We start from the raw sequence: 19,567 nt of genomic DNA, 5'->3' as shown, positions 1-19,567 counted from the left end.
CTTGATGTTTGTTGGGGAGATGTTCAGTACCCTGCTGCTGTTGGAGGGAGCAGGCTTTGCATGTGATCCAGTCCATCAGATGCTCGTTGTTCTTTCGGCTGTGCAGATCTGTGGTGGATTTGTTGTTCTGTTGCCTCAGGCTGGTGTCATGTCACTTGGCTGCAGAATCTGAGCCGAACAAGGGGATCTCCCCAAGCTGTAATGAGGAATAAATCCATTTTCTGGAAGTGACTGACTTTCGGAGACAAGATGGCCTATCCAGCCTGACTGACTGATTGATGTCATGCCAGCCGCTGCCCTCTGTGTGACCTTTGGCTCTGCTCTCTGACTGTCTTTGACCTTTCAACATGCATGTATGCAGGCACACACACTGACGCACTCACACATGTGTGCACACACCTCATCTCCTTGTCTTTAATCTTATCCTGCTCCACCCTCAGACCAGGTTCTAGTTACCAGGGTCAATTTGGGACTTTCCTCTTTCTATCGAAGTGTGGAACAGCCAACAGAAAGCTTGGTGTTTAAAGTCCCTAAAACACCCAGACTGCACAAACATGCTCTGCAGCTGTCAGGGTACTCAAGCGTGATGGTCTCTTCGGGCATGATAATGATGCCGTTATTTATCATTGACTGTGGAAAAAAAAAGGGCCTGCTTTTACCGTGCCCACCCTCATCCTGTACACCCACTCAATAGAGCTCACTGCTGCATGAATGAGAGGCTGACTGAGTTTGAATGAACTTCAACAACACACATACATGTGCACAAAAAAACAATTCTCATGTCTTTCTAATATTTAGGTGCCTCATTTTCAGAGACTGCTTCAGATGCTGCACAATGACTATGAAAGCAGAAAGTAGCCTTCAGTGGCACATATTATGGGAAAGAATAACCAGAAGAATATCCAGAGGAATTTTCAAAAGAGAAATGAGGCCCCCGTGTGCCAAGAAAGCAAAAGTGCGACTAGAAAAGTAAGCAAGGGAAACATTATGCATTTCAGAGTAGAACCTTATAGGATTAGACCCTACATTTTGGACACAGAAACATTTTTTTTTTGGCCATTGGCTTTGACTTTCACCTTGTGCAGGTAGGTAATGGGGTTGCCACCATACTATGCACAACTGGTGAATATTGAATAAGCAATTCCATTGAGTTATATAAGATTTTTATATATTATTCAAAACATATTCATGCTTTCCAATTATGGACAGTTAACCTGTAAAGTGAAATGTCAATGGGTGAAAACATCAGTTTGAAATGATGACTAAACACTAAACGCCACAGTCTCTGAGCTTGTTGTCAATGTCGCCCCCTTGTGGATGTTGAAGCAGAGGCTGTCAGCTTTCTCAACCATCGGCCCCCCCAGACAATAATACAAGCTAAGGATACAAAACATTAATTAATAAAAATTATAATTTTTCAAAAACAGCGGAATTCAATTCAATTCAAGATGCACTCAGGTCAAGCACATGACTGTCCTTAAGTGGTGAAATCCTTTAAAGATCAAGCACTCTGAAACACAGAAATGTGTTCAGTAGCTACATTTAATATCAAATTCTTCAATTCTTTAATTTATGTCATATTTTTAACGGAGGCCTTTAATTTTACAAGACCATTATTCTATCAGGTTTTTCTTATGTTTTTTAAAGGGTCTGTGTGCCTCTTGTACCACTGGCTGGCAATAGAGACCACATGTCTGCTACAGCAGACCTCTCATATTGTTAACACATTAACAGATTTATAGGAAATCTAACCCGACCCTTACAAAAGTTATAGCACAAAATTATAACATGATACTTTTTAAATGATAGCACGAAACATCCAGTTCATGTCTATAGTTGATAAAATGCTAAGTGGCTCCACTGTATTTAAGAAACACTGAATGATTAACTTAAGAACTTCAGGTAATCAACAGATAGCCTATGTATATGTTTGGTATATACAATATATATACTGTATATATAAATATATTCTGTAATTTGGTCATTGCTGACAGTTGGCTGGAGATGATGATTCCAGCTGTTTTTAGTTTTAGATCCCAAAAGAAAATTTGGAAGAATCCTTGGAGAAGCCATTGGAGTTTTTGAACTTTGACCTGCGGTGCTGTGACCTCACACGCATCCCGTCTCTCAGTGCTCTGCATCTGTCTGGATACATTCTTACGCTCTCTAGCACTATTCTCTCTCTCTCACACACACACACACACACACACACACACACACACACACATGCACACACCCACACCCAGAGCAAACTCACACAAAGCGCACACTGACACACAGGCCTTGTGCATGTTCCATGCTTCCTCTGCCTTCATTCAACTGTTTAGTTTTGAGTCCACACCTCTGTCTTCTGTCTTTCTCTTCCTCTCCCTCCCTATTTCTCTCTCTCTCTCTCTCTCTCTCTCTCTCTCTCTCTCTCTCTCTCTCTCTCTGCCTGCCTGCCTGCCTGCCTGAGCAATAGAGCAAAGAAAACAAACCTGTTTGTCTGGCTGCAACCAGGAAACCCATCAAAGTGCGCACAAAAAGGAGAGAGAGAGAGAGAGAGAGAGAGAGTGACATCAAGAAAGAGTGACACAAAAGAGAGAGAGGGAAGCAGCAACATTTCAGACAATGACGGAGAACGTGTTTCCGCTGTGGCTGTGCTGTGAGTAGCCGTCTCAGCCACGCTGGCCCTCAGATCTTAGGGCTGCTGTGAGTGCTGGTGAGCAGAGTGCTGTGCTGAATAGGAGGCAAGACTTCCCCTGCGTATGAGAGCATGAAAGGGTGAGTGAGTGGGAGTGGAGAGAAGGGAGTGGGATGGAAGGAGTTGAAATTGTTTAGAGAGAGGGTGAGCAGTTGTGTGTCAGTGTCGAGCCCTCCCTTCCTCTCTTTTCAGCTCGCTTTTTCTCCTGCTCAGCCTCTCCGCTTGTACTGTTCATATTCTGGAAATCTGAAAGAAAAGGCTTTGCACCTGTAAACTGTTTTGAAGACCTGACCGAAGAGAGCGAAGGTATGAACTGACATTTGTGACCGTTTTGGGTGTAGGTGCTCAGCTTGTGATGCATTTTGGAAGATGCTGTAACCACACATGCTCTCCCTTGCTGGATTATGTCATGCTACTGGATTATTGTTTGGATTACAGACAGATGCTGTTGAAGGAAGCTAGGATGCACACTTTTCAACTCAAGCTGACAACTCACAAAAACACTGGCGAGGACAACATATGTCAGCTTAAACACTCAAAAACTTGAGCCGCCGTCAACACTCTGTTCAGCTACATCAATATCTGCTCATTAACGCTCATACACACACACACACACACACACACAGCTAAAAACTGAGCTCTCATACTCTTTAACCTACAGACAGAGCAGGACCACTGTTATTTACGGTCACTGAACTCCCCCCCACACACACAGTCTGACTGACATTTGAGGAGATTTTCGGATCACATCACACTCAAACAACACACAACACCACCAGGCCTCGCAACCAGAGAGCTGGACAGCTTTAAATGATGGCGACAGCAGGCTCAGGAGCCTCCAAGAGCCTGAAACCCAGCTCCCAGCCCCCCAGCAGTGCAGACCGGCGGATGGTGGACAAGGCCCTCAAAAGACTGGACAAGCTCCATCAGCTGTGCACCAACCCGCGGCTGGGCCTGAGGAACAGCCCGCCGTACCTGCCCGAGCTGGTCTCTGAGACGGCCGCGCTGCTGATTCAGGTGTGGGAGCCGTACCGAGCGTCCAGGGCGCCGGGCGGCCAGCTGCCCCGCGGAGACGAGGCCGAGTACCTGAGGGTCCATGTCAGACACTTGCTGGATAAGACGGACAGGGCCGTGCTGCTGTTTAAAGAGGGACGGGACAAGATGTTTGAGGAGACGTCCAACTATAGGTAAGAGGGCCTGCAGCTGACATCTACAGCCAGACACAAGAGCGTGAGGCGTTGGCAGGGGAATTTCACTTTGGAAACAAATGGTGTTTCCAATGAAATGTACAACAGTCCAGATCTTTAGTTAGTACAATTGAAGGGTTTAATTCGAAAAGGCAATACATCTTATATGGACAGAATACTTTTGGAAATTCCACACAGATGATTTTGTCCTCAAAATACTCAAAAAACTGTATTGCCCCATGACTTCATTAATAGCTAATAATATGCTGCATTTTCATGCCAGCAATCATTTTGAAAGAGTAACTGTCATGGTGGCATATGGTGTATATCTCATTTTGGAGCGAAACTCTTCCATCTTAATGAAAGGCTAATGTCGGGGCAGCCATTTTATTTCCAAGCCTTACTCCACCGTCCTCCAGCAGAATTCCTCTGTGTAGCCTGACCTTCCCTAAGACAAATAAACCAGCTGTGGGGTCGGGGAGAGGCCACACATCCCACATGTCTGTATCCAGCACCATGGGACTGGGACCATGGCCTTAGACTCAGCTCATGTTCCTACAAGATTTACTCTTGTATGATAACCCAAAAATTGTTTTGTATATTTCCAATCATGAATAAAAGAAGTGCCATCACTGAGCACTTGACAGTAAATGATACAGAGTTCGACCCTTCCGTAAAAACTAAATTAAACTAGATGGCACTCGGTGGAGCGCGTAACTCCGCCATCGCTATGCAATTGTCAAGATATGCCAGATTTTCACCAAAAGTTAACAATTTCTTCCATGCCCCATTTCCAACTTGTTTCACATCAGGAGATGCACACATGTGATATGTTTTTTCAAATTTGATCCACTTTTAAGCATTTTAGCCAATTATCACAACACCATGTGGCATGTATATACCATATAGCATGTATATTTGTTCAGTGGGCAATAGGGCCGCCCTTCTCCCAGTGGACCAAGTTTTAGAAAAATTGTCAGGGTGAAAATGAGCTGTCCGATGCCCCCATTTTGTTTGACTGAGCCAATAATGGAGAATTTGCCTCTTCTCATGTCTGAAGATAGGCACACAAAGTTTGATGATGTTAGCGTGAATCCGTTTGGAAGTTATATGTCTTCTTATGAGAAGCCTCACCCACCGCTGCACCCATTAGTCCAATTAGTTAGAAAAGTTAATCAGTTCTTCCTTGCCCCATGACCAACCTTTCCACAAAGTTCTGTGCAAATCCATTCATAACTTTTTGAGTCATCCTGCTACCAGACAAACAGGCAGAATGTGGCGAAAAAATAACCCCCATCCGGCTCATTTGGCGGAGCTAATGAAAAGGGATTACAGTATATAATCAGAGAGACTGGAATTAATTTTTGTAGTCTTTTGACCTGGAAACCAGCCAGTGAAAGATCCTGTTCACACAGACTGTACAAAGATAGACCGAAATAACCATTGTACCCCAGCTGTAGAACCTGCAACACAAAAAATAACTTCCCCAGTTCCCACAAGTCAAATATATTTTAAACCACACAAGTGTGTTTAGACTAAAATTATACCACATTCAGTGAGTGGGCGGTTAGGTTTAAGTGTATATTTTGGGAGAGCTAAATAGAGTGACTTTATATTTGGAGTTTGGGCCCAATCCCCTGCTCCTGTTGGGACTACTAATGGCAAAGATGGAGAATGGGCCAAACCTGCGCCTTTGTGATGCTAATATGGTGAAACTGGGCGAAAGCAATGACAACCTCACTATGAGAGCAGCCATGGGGAGAGAGAGTGTGTGGGAGAGAACACACATATCCTCATTGTGTGTGTCCACACAGTGGCAGCTCTGCAGGCATCGGCTTAAAACTGGCATTGTACAAACACTTCTGTTTGATTTAGGTTGTTGTTGTGTGTGTGTGTGTGTGTGTGTGTGTGTGTGTGTGCGTGTGTGTTCTGAGCATGTTACAGCATTTACACTGACTTACTAACTTAATACAAATTGACGATTTACCGATACTGTATTTTTTATTATAGTGGTTGGCTTCTGGGGAGGATATTAAACCCATCATTCCAGAATAGCCAAGCATATCTAAATCTAATTTAGTGTTGTTAATTCACTGAGTATATTGCAATGGTCTATCAGCACAGTAGTATAATAACCTCAGGATTATGAAATGGACTTGTGAGGTGTTGTAGCTCATTCTCACCGAAAGAAAGACCTGGGCTCGTCTGGGTGTGTATTTATACAGTGCAATGCAGTACTGCAGGACTGGCGAGTCCCGACAACATTGCTGGCCATCTTTCCCTTAGTCAGCGAAGAATTTAAGTGTTAAACAGTTAAAGCAAAATGATCCCAGGCTATTTCATCCAGTCCTATGTATTTTATTTTAACCCTAACCCTATTATGACATATTTATGGAAAAAATGTACAAGAATCTAACAATTTCATATGTCAAGCTATGTTTATTATGTGCAAGTAGCCACTTTCATACCAAGTACCTTATAAGCCACCCATATCAGTGAGACTTAACAAAAATTGAGAATTTCCATAGTATAAAAGCGGTTACTTCCATACTATTAAACCTATTGGTGTCATATAATTGCATAACATACAAAACACTTTACATGATTCTTAGAAAACCTTTATGACAATGAGGTCATTTACTTTACTTTAAATGTATTTGGACACTATGCAACTTATGTTTACTGTGCACAAAATCTGACATCTGACATCTATTTTAACAAAAATATTTTCTTTCAATGGAATCCGCGAACAAGCAAGATCAGCTACGTTTTCATTGCTTCATCTTTGAGGTTCTACTATCCATGTAGAACATTTCAGTTGATTCATATGTAATGTGGCCTAGAGGTTACGGCAAACTGTTGCTATCACTGCTGTGGCCATCATCTTTACGTCAGTATGGTTTTGTGTGTGTATGTGTGTACTGCTAGCTATTTCACACACACATAATAGTAAGTTGTATATTGTTTTGTCCGTACCTGCATAGACTAGTCAAGGTACTCTTTATTTATATTTATGTCTAAAGTGACCGATTCTGGTTAAAGCACAGTGAATGTGGTTGAAATAATACAGTCTGTCAGTGAGTGAAATTTCAGCCTGGCTATCATGTGAAGATAAATATAGAGCTGAGAGGTGACAGAAACACACAATGGAAGGTTTTGTGGCTGGAGGGTTACTGTCTGTGAGAAACTGATGGCTGCTACCTACTATAACAGGAATGCAAGGCAGAAACGCATGCAAATATGCAGACTCATGGATACACATGCAACCACAAACACATACAGTACATGTAAACACAAATATACTATCCTGTCTGCCTGTCTCTCTGATCCGCCCAGATAATTTGTTTACAAATTATTCCATAGAAAATGTCACACACACACACACACACACACAAACTGGCAGTGTGTTGTAGCATCTTGTGATTGACTTGCTACAGGAAGTAGGTAGTAGGCTCACCACAGTGGGAGCAGCAGATACTATCTCATGTTGTAACAAGAGAAACAAAATAATCCATGAAACATATTTTAAGGAGCGAGATTATTTCATTTCATACAAGCAGAATCAAACATGGAGGCATTCCACCAGTAATGTTTAAAATTAGGCTAGGCTAGACAGTAGGCTATGCATGTAAACATATGATAATAGGGTCAATTGTAATAAATATACAGCTGTTTGGAAACATCGCAAGGAATTAAGTGTATTTGCATTTTCATTCAATTTGAATTACATTTTCAAAAGGTGGAACACTGAAAACACAGCCCTGTACAACCCACTACGAAACAGTCTCTTACAATGAAAATATTTGTCCAATGCATTTTCTAGCTGCATTAAATCACAGCAAACTTAAAAAAAAAAACATTGCATTGGTGTATTTGATGTAGATAAGGCTCACAGCGAAGTTATTGAGCAAGAATGTTTAAGCTGTAGCGGCTGGCAGAGCCTGGCTTCAGGCGAATTACTGGCCAGTGGAACATCTTGTGGTGTTGACAGTCAAGCAAGCACAAAAGAGCATCCTGTTTGCAGCAGCTAGCTGGACTAGCTGATGCTTGTGCATGTGAGTGTGTCTGTGTGTGTGTGTGTGTGTGTGTGTGTGTGTGTGTGTGTGTGTGTGTGTGTGTGTGCGTGTGCATGCATGTCTGTGTGTGTGTAAGAGCACACAATAGAATTCGTGGAACGTGTCACAGCATTTTTTTTTTCTTTCAACTGAAGCAATGCTGCATGTTATCAGATGTAATTGTCCTTGTGGTTATGTAAAACAAGATTGTTGTAGAGTTTTAGACCCGGTGCTCATCAGCAGTGGTTTCTCCTTCCCTTTTTTGGAGGGGGGCGAAGGGGCGGTAGAAATCTGGTGTGTAAGATGTTAATTATATATACAAAAATCTGGATATTTGAGTGAGATATTGCAGTTTTCTCCATATAAATGTATAACGTCCCTTGAAGTGTAAACAACTAATGGAAAAAGCTACTAGATGATTAAGAGGCAGAGTCAAAAGTTTTACATAACATACTGTAACTACATTACAAAGTTCACTCAAAAATTATCTTTATGTTTGTCTGGCATGAAAAGGCTAAGTTGATGAGGAAAATAAACCTTCTAGAAATTAGAAATTTAGAAATTAAAATTGGGAGTATGTTCAGCCCTATTGAATACACCACAATATTTACAGTATACAATAATAGAATGAGCACTTGGTAATTTAAAGAAATGACCTATATACCACCTAATATTGTTGAGGTTCATAATGTCAAAATGTTTTGTGAGAAAGGCAGTAATAGAATTAGAAATTGGTAATCTAAAGAAATTACCAAGTGCTAATTCTATTATTGCCTTTCTCACAAAACAGCTCAACATTTTGACCACAGTATTAGGAAGTACAGTATATACTGTAAGATAAAGGAAGTTCAGCTTGGTTCATTTGTCTATTTTGGCTTCCAAGGTGGTTTTACACATTTGTGTGTGAGAACTTAATGACATAAAGTGGCTTTATTTTTTATTTTTCCTCATGTGCATCCATTAGTTTTTGCATCACATTTGTCACAGTAAACATTTATGCTCAACACACACTATCTGCTGCCCCGACCATTACTGAATATCTGGCTTCCCTTTCATTCCCAGGAGGAACTTGACCAAACTGTCCTTGCTCTTCAGTCACATGCTCTGGGAGCTGAAGGCCATGTTTCCCGGGGGACGATTTCACGGCGACACCTACAGGGTGACTAAGATGGAGGCTGAGGAATTCTGGAGGCATTCGTTCGGCAAAAAGTGAGAGTGTGCGGAGTGACGGACGGGAAGGACGGGGAACTGAAATAGAACAAGGGCTGTGGGACTTGTATTCCCCTGAAAAACAAACTGTAGCGTTGCATTATTTGTTTTTATTGATCCTCTGATGGTGTTTCTATGTTCTATGTCCAAATCCATCATGTTGTGATGTGTTCTGACAGGTGTATAGTGCAGTGGGCTAGTTTTAAACAGCAGCTACGAAGCATCCATGCATTTGAGGAAGGGATGGAGTCCATGGCTCTGAAGTCAACGGTAGACCTCACCTGTAACGACCACATCTCAGTGTTTGAGTTTGACATCTTCACCAGACTGTTCCAGGTACACGAAACATTTCCACTGATGGGAATAATTAGTAGTAGTAAACAGATGAACACAAATTCACAAATTCTGAATATTATCCTCTCGTCTCCTCTCCTCTCCCCTCCTATCCTCTCCTCTCTTTAGCCCTGGAGGTCTCTTATAAGGAACTGGAACCAGTTAGCAGTGACCCATCCAGGCTACATGGCCTTCCTCACCTATGACCAGGTTAAGGCTCGTCTGGAACACTACCTGCACAGACCTGGGAGGTGAGGACATACACAGAGTCAAACTCTATCCATTGACTGATGCACTTCACCAAAACACAAAGCTTGTATAGTTTATAAATTGCCTCGCATGTATCCTAAAACTGTGAACAGCAGTGCAGAAGTTTGTTTGCTGAGTACTTGAGAGTATTTGAATGGTCCACCAAGAGATGTCATCCGGAGGAAATTTTTATCCTTGAAGAAAAAGAGATCCAAGGCTCTCCAAAATAGGTTAAAGAACATTAATATTCTATCTCGCAATACAACCATAACAATTTATGTAAAGCTATTTATGTGTTGTGTGCCTCCCCCAATTTACACCAGGCTGGGTAGAGTGTGGGAAAATACTGAACGTTTACAATGTCTTGAAATAACATTGTGCATTGATTTTGTGCAGTTTCACACACTACAGAGGGTAAAGAGTGATTAAGATAGGTCATCTTGACCTATCTTAATCACTACTGTTTGTTTACGTATTGTTATAATTGTTATAATTATTATTTTAATACTGTTATTGTTGTATTATATTATTCTAACACTGTACTAATAATAGTGTCATAATTTGCAGTATTATAATACTAGTGTAACGTGAGGGTTCGATAGGTGGTGGTTGGATCACTCTCAAAGAAGAGAAAACAGTCGGATGGAGACGGATATTAAACGGCACTTTACTTTTCTCCACACATCACTTTTTACAACCACAACACTTCCTTGTTCTGACTCCCATGTGTCTGAATTAACCAATCAGAAGCAAGGACTTAAACTAAGGTAAAAGTGAGGGAACCACAGAGGTAGATTCAGCAGATTATTACAGCTGTTTTAAAAATGCAGATGTAAGGATTTCAACATGTAAATATGTAAATAATAATTGTGTAAACATAAATATGTAAATAGTTAACTGTGTAAACATAATAAATATATTTAGGTAAAAGAGAGGGAACCACAGAGGTAGATTCAGCAGATTATTACAGCTGTTTTAAAAATGCAGATGTAAGGATTTAAACATGTAAATATGTAAATAATAATTGTGTAAACATAAATATGTAAATAGTTAACTGTGTAAACATAATAAATATATTTTTTGTAAATTAACTAAAATATATTAATTAACTTAACTGCTAAACCTTACACTAGTACAATTCTTATTTGATTTATTTTACTGTAATGTATTAGTAATGTATCCACTGTTTACTTTGTTGTTAGATCCTTTTGTTGATTGCCCTGAGACGCTTTGGCAATTTTGTTGTTATGACATTCATGCCAATAAAGCAAATTGAATTGAATTGAATTGAAAATTGAATTGAGTGCCCTCTCTCTCTCTCTCTCTCTCTCTCTCTCTCTCTCTCAGCTATATCTTCCGTCTAAGCTGTACAAGGATGGGCCAGTGGGCTATTGGTCATGTTACCTCTGAAGGCGGCATCGTGCAGACCATCCCCCAGAATACACCTCTCTACCAGGCCCTCATTCAGGGCTTCAGGGAGGGCTGGTGAGGACAAACACCACACACAAACACCACACACAAACACACACACACACACACACACACACACACACACACACACACACACACTGACAATTCTCTCACACATTTTCTCAGTCTCTCTGTCTTTTTTTCTGTCCCCCCGCTCTCTAAGTGTTATGTTGTTTTTTTTTGCACCTTCAGCTACTTGTACCCAGATGGCCGCGATGTGAACCCTGACCTGACGAGCCTGTGTGAACCGGCCCAGAGAGGCAGAGTCAAAGTCACAGAGGTAAGCACACACACCCCACATCGCTGTCACAGTAAAAAAAAAACTTCCATTGGAACAAGTCATTTAGTCTCATATTCAGCCTTCAAATTTTTTTTTTATTAAACCAAGAGAAAAATTCTGCCAATGAGGTGAGATAACTCCAATGCAGTTTAACTTCTTTCAGGAATTTTCTAGAAATTCAGTCAGTATGTTGAAACAAGTCAGAATAAGGCAGCTGCAATACTATCAAGAAAATGACACAAAATTCTTGAAACAAGTTGATTTGTATTGGAAACAAGTGAAATTATCTTACACCACATACAGACTTTTTCACTTATTTTAAGAAAATCACGATTTTAGGACTCAATAATAGACTAAATGAATCGTTAAGATGGAGATTTATTGGAATTGTATTAATTTTACTGTACATTGCCAGCAGCGTTCCACAGCCTTAGCCAGACAAAATGTAGATCTCATCTTCTGTCTTCTCTGCCTCTCTCTCTCTCTCTCTCTCTCTCTCTCTCTCTCTCTCTCTCTCTCTGTCTCCCTCTCTTTCTCTCCCTCCCTCTGCCAACAGGAGCAGTATGAGCTCTACTGTGAAATTGGCAGCACCTTCCAGCTGTGTAAGATCTGTACAGAGAGGGATAAGGACACTCGTATCCAGCCCTGCGGCCATCTCCTGTGCCAGCCCTGCCTCACAGGCTGGCAGGTATGTAACCGCATTCATATGGGCTTCATTCCAAACTACATACCAATCTTCAGCCAGTCAACTGCATGCCAGTAAGCCAGAAAAACCAGCCATGCATCTAAATATTTTGGTAATCCACTATGCAATCAGCTAACCATTCGGTCAGTCAGACAGTTAGCCAGCCGTTTAGCCTTCCATCAGGTGGTGTTTTTGTCTTTTGAAGGGTGCAGAGCAACTTCCTGTGTGAGCTCAGTCTTACATCCCCCTCAATCTTTGATTGCAGAGTTCGACTCACTGACATTCACATCTATCAATAGGACACAGAACCTTTTAGAGAGAGAGAGAAGGGGAGAAAGAGAGAGAGAGAGACATGCAAGACATGAAAAGAAAATTATATATGCTTTGTAGACATCAAACCACCATGAAGTACTTACAGTCAGAGTGTGGTCATGTGAACTTCCTCATCAATGCACGCACACAGTACAATGATGTACAGGTGGGTGACGAAAATAACATCACATGGGAAAGCAGTTTAAATTTGAAGTAACTAAGCTGCAATTACAAAGGCAACTACACAAGCGAGTCATATTAAGTTGAATGTCAAAGAGCAGTATGTGTCAGCTCTAATAGAGTTCTGACCATCGCCTCTTTTATGTGAGTTTTCAAAGCAGCAACTAACAAAGTCCCAAAGAGGACAAATAGTTGGTGACTGAATTGCAGATTAAACAAAAACTGCAAAATGATTTAGTGTGGCGAGGGGAACAGTCTCCAAAATCATGACAAGATGAGTCAAACATGGACTAACTGCATCTGTGGTCGCAAGCTGAAGCTCACCAAAAGGGATAGGGCCTCAAAATTTAAACCAGAATTGAATCAACACCTCTGTGACACAGTCTCAACAAAAAAATGCACATCATGAGCTTTACAAAGCTGGTATTTATGGCCAACGCACAAAGACACATAACCTGGTGCAAGGAGCACAAAACCTGGACCGGTGAGCAACAGAAAAAAGTAAAATGGCATAATGAGTTGTCTTCTACTACATGATTTATGGTTTATGATTGTATACTGGATTACATCAACCCACAAAGTCTGCTGCCAACTATTAAACATGGTGGTGGATTATATTTTAGGAGTCATTGGTCCGATGATTACTCTGCAGTGACGCTCAGCCAAAGAATATGAGGTGAATCTTATGGTGCAAACACTGCTCCCTCATGACGTTCCCATATTCCAAGATGATAATTCACACACACTGCTAAAGAAATTCAAGGGTGGTTTCATGAACATAAGGATGAAGTCAGCCTCCTTCCCTCACCTCCCCAATCAGTAGATTTCCACCTACTTCATCCTTCAAAGAAACGGAGGCTTTCCTTCTCAAAGCTTGGTCCAATATCCCACTAAATACAGTTCAGGTCTTCTACGGCATTATTCCCAGAAGAAATGAAGCAGTTCTGAAGGCAAAGGCTGGTCCCTACTCCTTGTTATGTGCTTGATATTCATATATTGTCTGGTCCATTATTTTGTCCACCCCCCATAATTGATCCATATCTAGCAGAAGTCGGATGGCCACACCTGCCCATACTGTCGCTGTGACATCAGAGGGACTGAATCCATCCTCATTGAGCCGTACCTGCCAGGCAGCAGTCAGGGGGAGGGGGAGGAGGAAGAGGAGGAGGAGGAGGAGGAGGAGGAGGAGGAGGAGGAGGAGGACGATGAGGAGGAGGAGGACCATGAGGACATCGAACTGGTGATGAAGAAAATGGCTGCCATGAAGAAGGTGTGCATGTGTGTGTGCCTGCCCAAGCACATACTTCTCATCTATGTATCTGCCATTGTCTCTTTTCCAGTCTACAAATAGCCTCTCATTAGAAACCTGGTGACTCAGCCTGTTCCTTCATTCTGTCCCCCTTCTTAGTCTCCTGTCACTCTCCAATGAAGCAGCAATGAAACAAAATCCCTCTTCTCACTTCCACCCACATATTGTCCTCCCCCTCTCTCTCCCCTCTCTCTCCCCTGTCTTTCCCCTGTCTCTCCCCTCTCTTTCCCCTCTCTCTCCTCTTTCTCCCCTCTCTCCCCTATCTCTCCTCTTTCTCCTCTCTCTCCCCTCTCCCCTCTTTCCCCTCTCTCTCCTCTCTCTCCCCTCTTTCCCCTCTCTCTCCTCTTTCTCCCCTCTCTCCCTTCTCTCGCCTCTCTCTCCTATCTCTCCCCTCTCTCTCCCCTCTCTCCTCTCTCCCCTCTCTCTCCCCTCTCTCCTCTTTCCCCATCTCTCTCTCATCTCTCTCCCCTCTCTCCCCTACCTCTCCTCTTTCCCCTCTCTCTCCCCTCTTTCCACTCTCTCTCCCCTCTCCCCTCTCTCTCCCTTCTCTACCCTCTCTCTCCCATCTCTCTGATCTCTCTCCTCTTTCCCCTCTTTCTCCCCTCTCTCTCTCCTCTCTCCCCTCTCTCTCCTCTCTCTCCCCTCTCCCCCCTCTCTCCACTTTCCCCCGTCTCTCTCCCCTCTCTACCCTCTCTCTCTCCTCTCTCCTCTTTCTCCCCTCTCTCCCTTCTCCCCTCTCTCCTCCTATCTCTCCTCTCTCTCCCCTCTCTCTCTCCTCTTTCCACTCTCTCCCCTCTCTCTCCCCTCTCTCCCCTCTCTCTCCCTTCTCTACCCTCTCTCTCCCATCTCTCCCATCTCTCTCTTTCCCCGCTTCCTCCCCTCTCTCTCTCCTCTCTCCCTTCTCTCCCCTCTCTCTCTCCCATCTCTCCCCTCTCTCCCTTCTCTCTCCTCTCTCTCCCCTCTCTCTCCCTTGTCTCCCCTCTCTCTCCTCTCTCTCCCTCCAACAGCTCTCTAGTAAGGACTACCAGGTCCCCAGCTCCCGCCCCAGCCCTCCACCCCTGCCCCCTAAATACAGTGCCGACCCAGGCTGTCCGTCTCTCCACAGCCAATCCCAGCCGCCTGTGTCCGACAAGCTGTCCAAACACTCCCACCCCCGTTCTGTAAGTTCTCACACCCACTCAAGCTATATCTACATATTGTCGCTGTGTTACGTCTAGATCGCTTGATGATAGTGTTAATTGTATCCAGTCCTCACAGACACAAAAGTATAGCGACTGTTAATTCATGCTGCATGTATAATGCTTGGTATTGATCAACACATATAGAGGAGATAGTAGAATGTATTAGTTAATGCCTGCACAATCAGTCTTTGTGATGTATTGTTTTCCCTACTTTGCAGGCTCACAGTAGAAATCATGCACCTGGAAGACACACACAACAGACCAGCAGCTTGAACAGGTGAGACATACTTTTTTTTTGGCATTTTTATGCTTTATTAGATAGAGACAGTGTGAGAGATAGACAGGAAGAGGATAGATTATAGCTGTTGGCTCTACTGGAACCAGTAGGAATTTACATTTAGGCAGACAGCCGATGCTCGAGAGAGTGACTTATTTTTTTATATAGATGTATTTTTATTGATTTTTGCAAAGGAGGGAGAGAGTGACTTATAATGACTCCCAACAGTTGAATAGAGTGACCAATTGTAAGAGGTGCAAGTGCAAAACCACAGCAATAAGGAATACATTTACTATAAGGGTTAATCCCTAATGATTGGAGAGTTTCTTTATTGTTAACTGCTGTTGCTTGGTTATTTCATTTTCTAATTGAGTTTGATTAGCAGCTTCTGTGTGTTTTGTCCTGTCCATTCAGATGCCAGTGGGAGGAGCCAACCAGCAGCGATGAGGAGAACTCTAGTGGTAAGAGAATTATACGTCTCACTAGGCTCATGTGAATTGTGAAGTTCTTCTTTTATCCCTCTTATCTCTTTGTTTTTTTCTTGGTGCAGGTGGAGCAGCAAGGCCCGGACACAAAAGGGGACATAAAGAGAGGGAGGGAAAGAGAGCAGAACTCAGGAGAGACAAATGTGACCAGAGAAAGATGGAGAGAACGTTGTCATCCTGACAGAAAAAAAAAGAATAAATGAAACATTGTTGACAAAAATGGGAAAGACCTGGGGACTGAAAACATGCTCAGTCCTTCACTAAAGACATCAGCCTTCAGTGAATGGAAAAAGACTTTTCGTTGTCATGTATCACCGTAAAAATGACTAAGTGTGTCTGCACTGCCGACTTTGACTAGTAGTTAAAGGTGAGGTGAATTCCTGGGTGGATGGCACTGACAAAACATTGCTCACTGAGGCCACCTTCTGTTCAGTAACCGCATTGCTAATTGTGTTCCCAGTATCTCCACAGTAGGTCCAGTACTCATTCCTAAGTAAAGTCTCACACACTGTACTCTTTACGGTTAAAGCATTTTACTGTGCCTGCTCGAAATAATAGAGATTAATGAGATGCTTGATATTCAAATGGGGGTTCAGTGTAATTATGCGGCCAAATCAACGGGGACATTAGCACACTTAGAAACATGCTACCTCATCATTTAACCCTTCCCTTTTAAACCATGCTGTCAAACGAGGCCTCTTTATAACTCCATCCAACAGCTGTGCCTTATATGATGCTAAAACAGTCAAACAAATAAAACTTGTAACTCAAACTCGTCTCTTGCACTTCTTTTCAGTTTTAAGCAGTGGTTTTCTGTTTCTCATTTCATGCAGCCTCATTTTGGACATAAAACGGGTCGACAATGCTTGAAGATAGGAACAGACAAATGAAACGGGCAAATATCTAACAACTGGCCTTTATTTTGTGTTGAGTCTGGGCGTATGAGAGAGAACAAATTGTGTGAGAGCGCAGAGAATGCGGGAGAGAGATAAAGGACAAGTGACAGCAAGAAATAAGAAGAATGTGGGCTTTAAAAGAAAGGGATGGGGAGCAGTCAGATAAGGGGACAATAGGGAGGAGCAGTTAAGAAAGAAAGGGAGAGGAGGAGAACAAATGTGAGAAGCGAGGAGGGAAAACAAACAACTTTTTCAGGGGTTGGCTGCCATGGTGTCTTCGATCCAGAAGAGGAACTCGCACACTTTGACGTAGACAACGGGGTGGTTGGGCACGGCGCAGCCCTGACCCCAGGACACCAGGCCTTGGACCTCGCCGGAACACACCAGAGGACCGCCAGAGTCACCCTGACAGAGACAGAGAGGGTGGGACAGGCCCACGTTAGACTGCTTTGATTGGGGGTGCAGGTACAGATGTTTGGTGGGCGTCAGGACGTTTTTTGTTTTTTATTTTTATTTTTTTATGGATTGTTGTTCTATATAATGAACCACAAATTTATGTTTCTGTGTCATTAAATTAAACATGAGAAACTAATTGTAATGCCCAGTTATATCACATTTTCCATGATACTTGGAATTGCAAACTAAAATGTTCCTCCACCAATAAATGTTTGAGAGTGGGCCTAATGTGATGTAATTATCAGTAATAATAATCAATAATATTAAGAATAATCATTTCCATTGCCAACTCACTGCCATTACAAAGCTTTTGACCAATTAATGATAATAAGAAAATTGCAGTTTCTTACTCAGCCCCATCACCTTAGAAGGACATTGAAATTGTCATGCAGTTTTTACCTGCTACCACCCCCCTTTTGGTCAGTTTATTTTGCACAGAAGATGCAGTATGCAGTGAATAATCCCTCCACACATACTGTAGAGTTAATTTAGTCTTTGTGCGGACTGAAAACTCACATTGCATGCATCTCTGCCCCCATCCATATACCCGGCGCACACCATCCGGCGCGTGATCATGCCAGGATAGGCGTTCTCACAGTCCACTTCGTCTACGATGGGCACGTCCAGACACTGCAGACGGGTGGGCATGTTGACTGTAACAGGCAGATGAAAGTGAATAAGCCACACACTTTATATTCATTGCGCCAATGTTTCACCTACAATGCCTTCATCGGGGTGTGACTGTAATAGGCAGAACACAGACAGATGCACGTAGAAACCTCTGAAACTTCTTTGGTGAATGCAGTAGAGACACAACTGTGTTTTCAGGGCGAACTGAGAATGTTGTCAGCTGGATTTTCATTTATTTTCAGCCCTTAGAAAAACAGGAATAACTTTACAAACAAACAAGTCTAAGGTAATTGCACACTCTAGGTATCCCTGTGGAAATCTGGTGGAATCAGTGTTATCAACCCACCCTCGTCTCCCATGGCGGTGTTTCCCCAGCCGGACACAGAGCAGGCCATCCCCCCGTACGGGCATCCTGTGGGCAAGGAGATGGGCGCCACCGTCTTGGTCACCTCCACTGGGTGGAAGAGCTTGATCAGCATCATGTCGTAATCCAGAGTCTGGTAGTCATAACTGCACACAGAGAAATAAGACATTAGCATAAGACACAACCCTATAAAAGGGGAAAGTCTGTACAAATCTAATCTAACAACGCAAAATCTAATAACTACGCTCACTACGCTCTGCCATGGAGCGGCGCCTGGTGCTGCCACCACAGCAAGGCCCTAAGTCTCTAGCCAGACTCTTCTCTTCTGTGGTTCCCTGGTGGTGGAACGAGTTGCCAAACTCCATTCGATCCACAGAATCCCTCTCTATCCTTAAGAAAAGGCTAAAGACCCAGCTCTTTAGCGAATACCTCCTTTCATAAAAAAAAAAAAAAAAAAAATTGATGCACTCTATGCATTACCTCATAGCACTGCCTTGTAGCACTCCCTCGTAGCACCTATGTTCTGTTGGACCAGAACTTAGCTTGTTGCACTGTCTCGTAGCACCTATGTTCTGTTGGACCAGAACTTAGCTCTATAGCACTTACTCTCGTTGTTCTCTCCTATCTAGAAACTTGCTTGTGTTGTATGCAAATCTCATGTGTAAGTCGCTTTGGATAAAAGCGTCTGCCAAATGTGAAATTGTAATTGTTGTAATTGCAATAAAACAAAAGCTAGATACAACCAGCCAGTGTCTTTATTTAAAGGGATGGTTCACCCATTGTTTTTTTCTCACCTTGGGTGCCAGATGATGTTCTCGGTCTTCATGAGCTGCTCAGTGCCCTCAAACACACGCAGGTCATGTTCTCCCAGCATGATCTGCATGGCATATGGACTGAGAGAGGAGGTGAAACACACAGAATATGCTTGACCCTTTCGCTTATATTATTCATTATAACAGACTCTACTACTTATTTTATTTTCAGGCTTGACAGATGTCCGCCGCATATAGTTCTAGATTTTATCTCAAAAAAATTATGAGTAATAAGTAATTGAGTAACATTAATTATGTAAACAATACATAAAAAAAGGAAGGACATGGCAACAAGCGGGCAAAATGAATACAAGACGCTAATTGAACACAGAAGTTTTTCTCGTCCATCGATCCATACTTACTTGTACCAACAGTGGGCGACAGAGAGCACCCACTGCTTGTTGATGAGCACGCCGCCACAGAAGTGGTAGCCATAGTTGAGCGAGGCCATGTAGGGACGAGAGTGAGGCTCACACTCCTGACCACCGATGATCCTCCCGTCATTACGGGGAAC

At 42.7% G+C, this 19,567-nt stretch overlaps 2 protein-coding genes across 2 annotated transcripts; one reads left to right on the top strand and one right to left on the bottom strand.

The window, feature by feature from the left end:
* The first annotated feature begins 2,568 nt into the window (after positions 1-2,568).
* On the top strand, positions 2,569-16,661 carry cblc (Cbl proto-oncogene C, E3 ubiquitin protein ligase). The gene is made up of 12 exons (XM_071532771.1): positions 2,569-3,870; positions 8,988-9,134; positions 9,314-9,470; positions 9,597-9,718; positions 11,064-11,201; positions 11,379-11,466; positions 12,023-12,154; positions 13,692-13,913; positions 14,960-15,112; positions 15,352-15,410; positions 15,825-15,871; positions 15,961-16,661. Exons 1-12 carry the CDS (start codon positions 3,494-3,496, stop codon positions 16,074-16,076), a joined length of 1,758 nt encoding a protein of 585 aa, XP_071388872.1. The 5' UTR covers positions 2,569-3,493; the 3' UTR covers positions 16,077-16,661.
* A 382-nt stretch (positions 16,662-17,043) lies between these two features.
* Positions 17,044-19,124, bottom strand: LOC139655385 (trypsin-like). The gene is made up of 4 exons (XM_071532778.1): positions 19,036-19,124; positions 18,224-18,387; positions 17,764-17,900; positions 17,044-17,196 (listed from the first exon to the last, which is right to left on the bottom strand). The coding sequence occupies exons 1-4, from the start codon at positions 19,122-19,124 to the stop codon at positions 17,044-17,046; spliced, it is 543 nt and encodes a 180-aa protein (XP_071388879.1).
* Between the last annotated feature and the right edge of the window lie 443 nt (positions 19,125-19,567).

This window comes from Centroberyx affinis, unplaced genomic scaffold (assembly GCF_046629955.1).
Source record: "Centroberyx affinis isolate AG114_WGS23_722 - 3 ecotype Tasmania unplaced genomic scaffold, CSIRO-AGI_Caff_v1 ptg002243l_1, whole genome shotgun sequence".
NCBI classification, from domain to species: Eukaryota; Metazoa; Chordata; class Actinopteri; order Beryciformes; family Berycidae; genus Centroberyx; species Centroberyx affinis.
The sequence above is the reverse complement of the archived record's forward strand: the minus strand, read 5'-3'. Positions and strand labels throughout refer to the sequence as shown.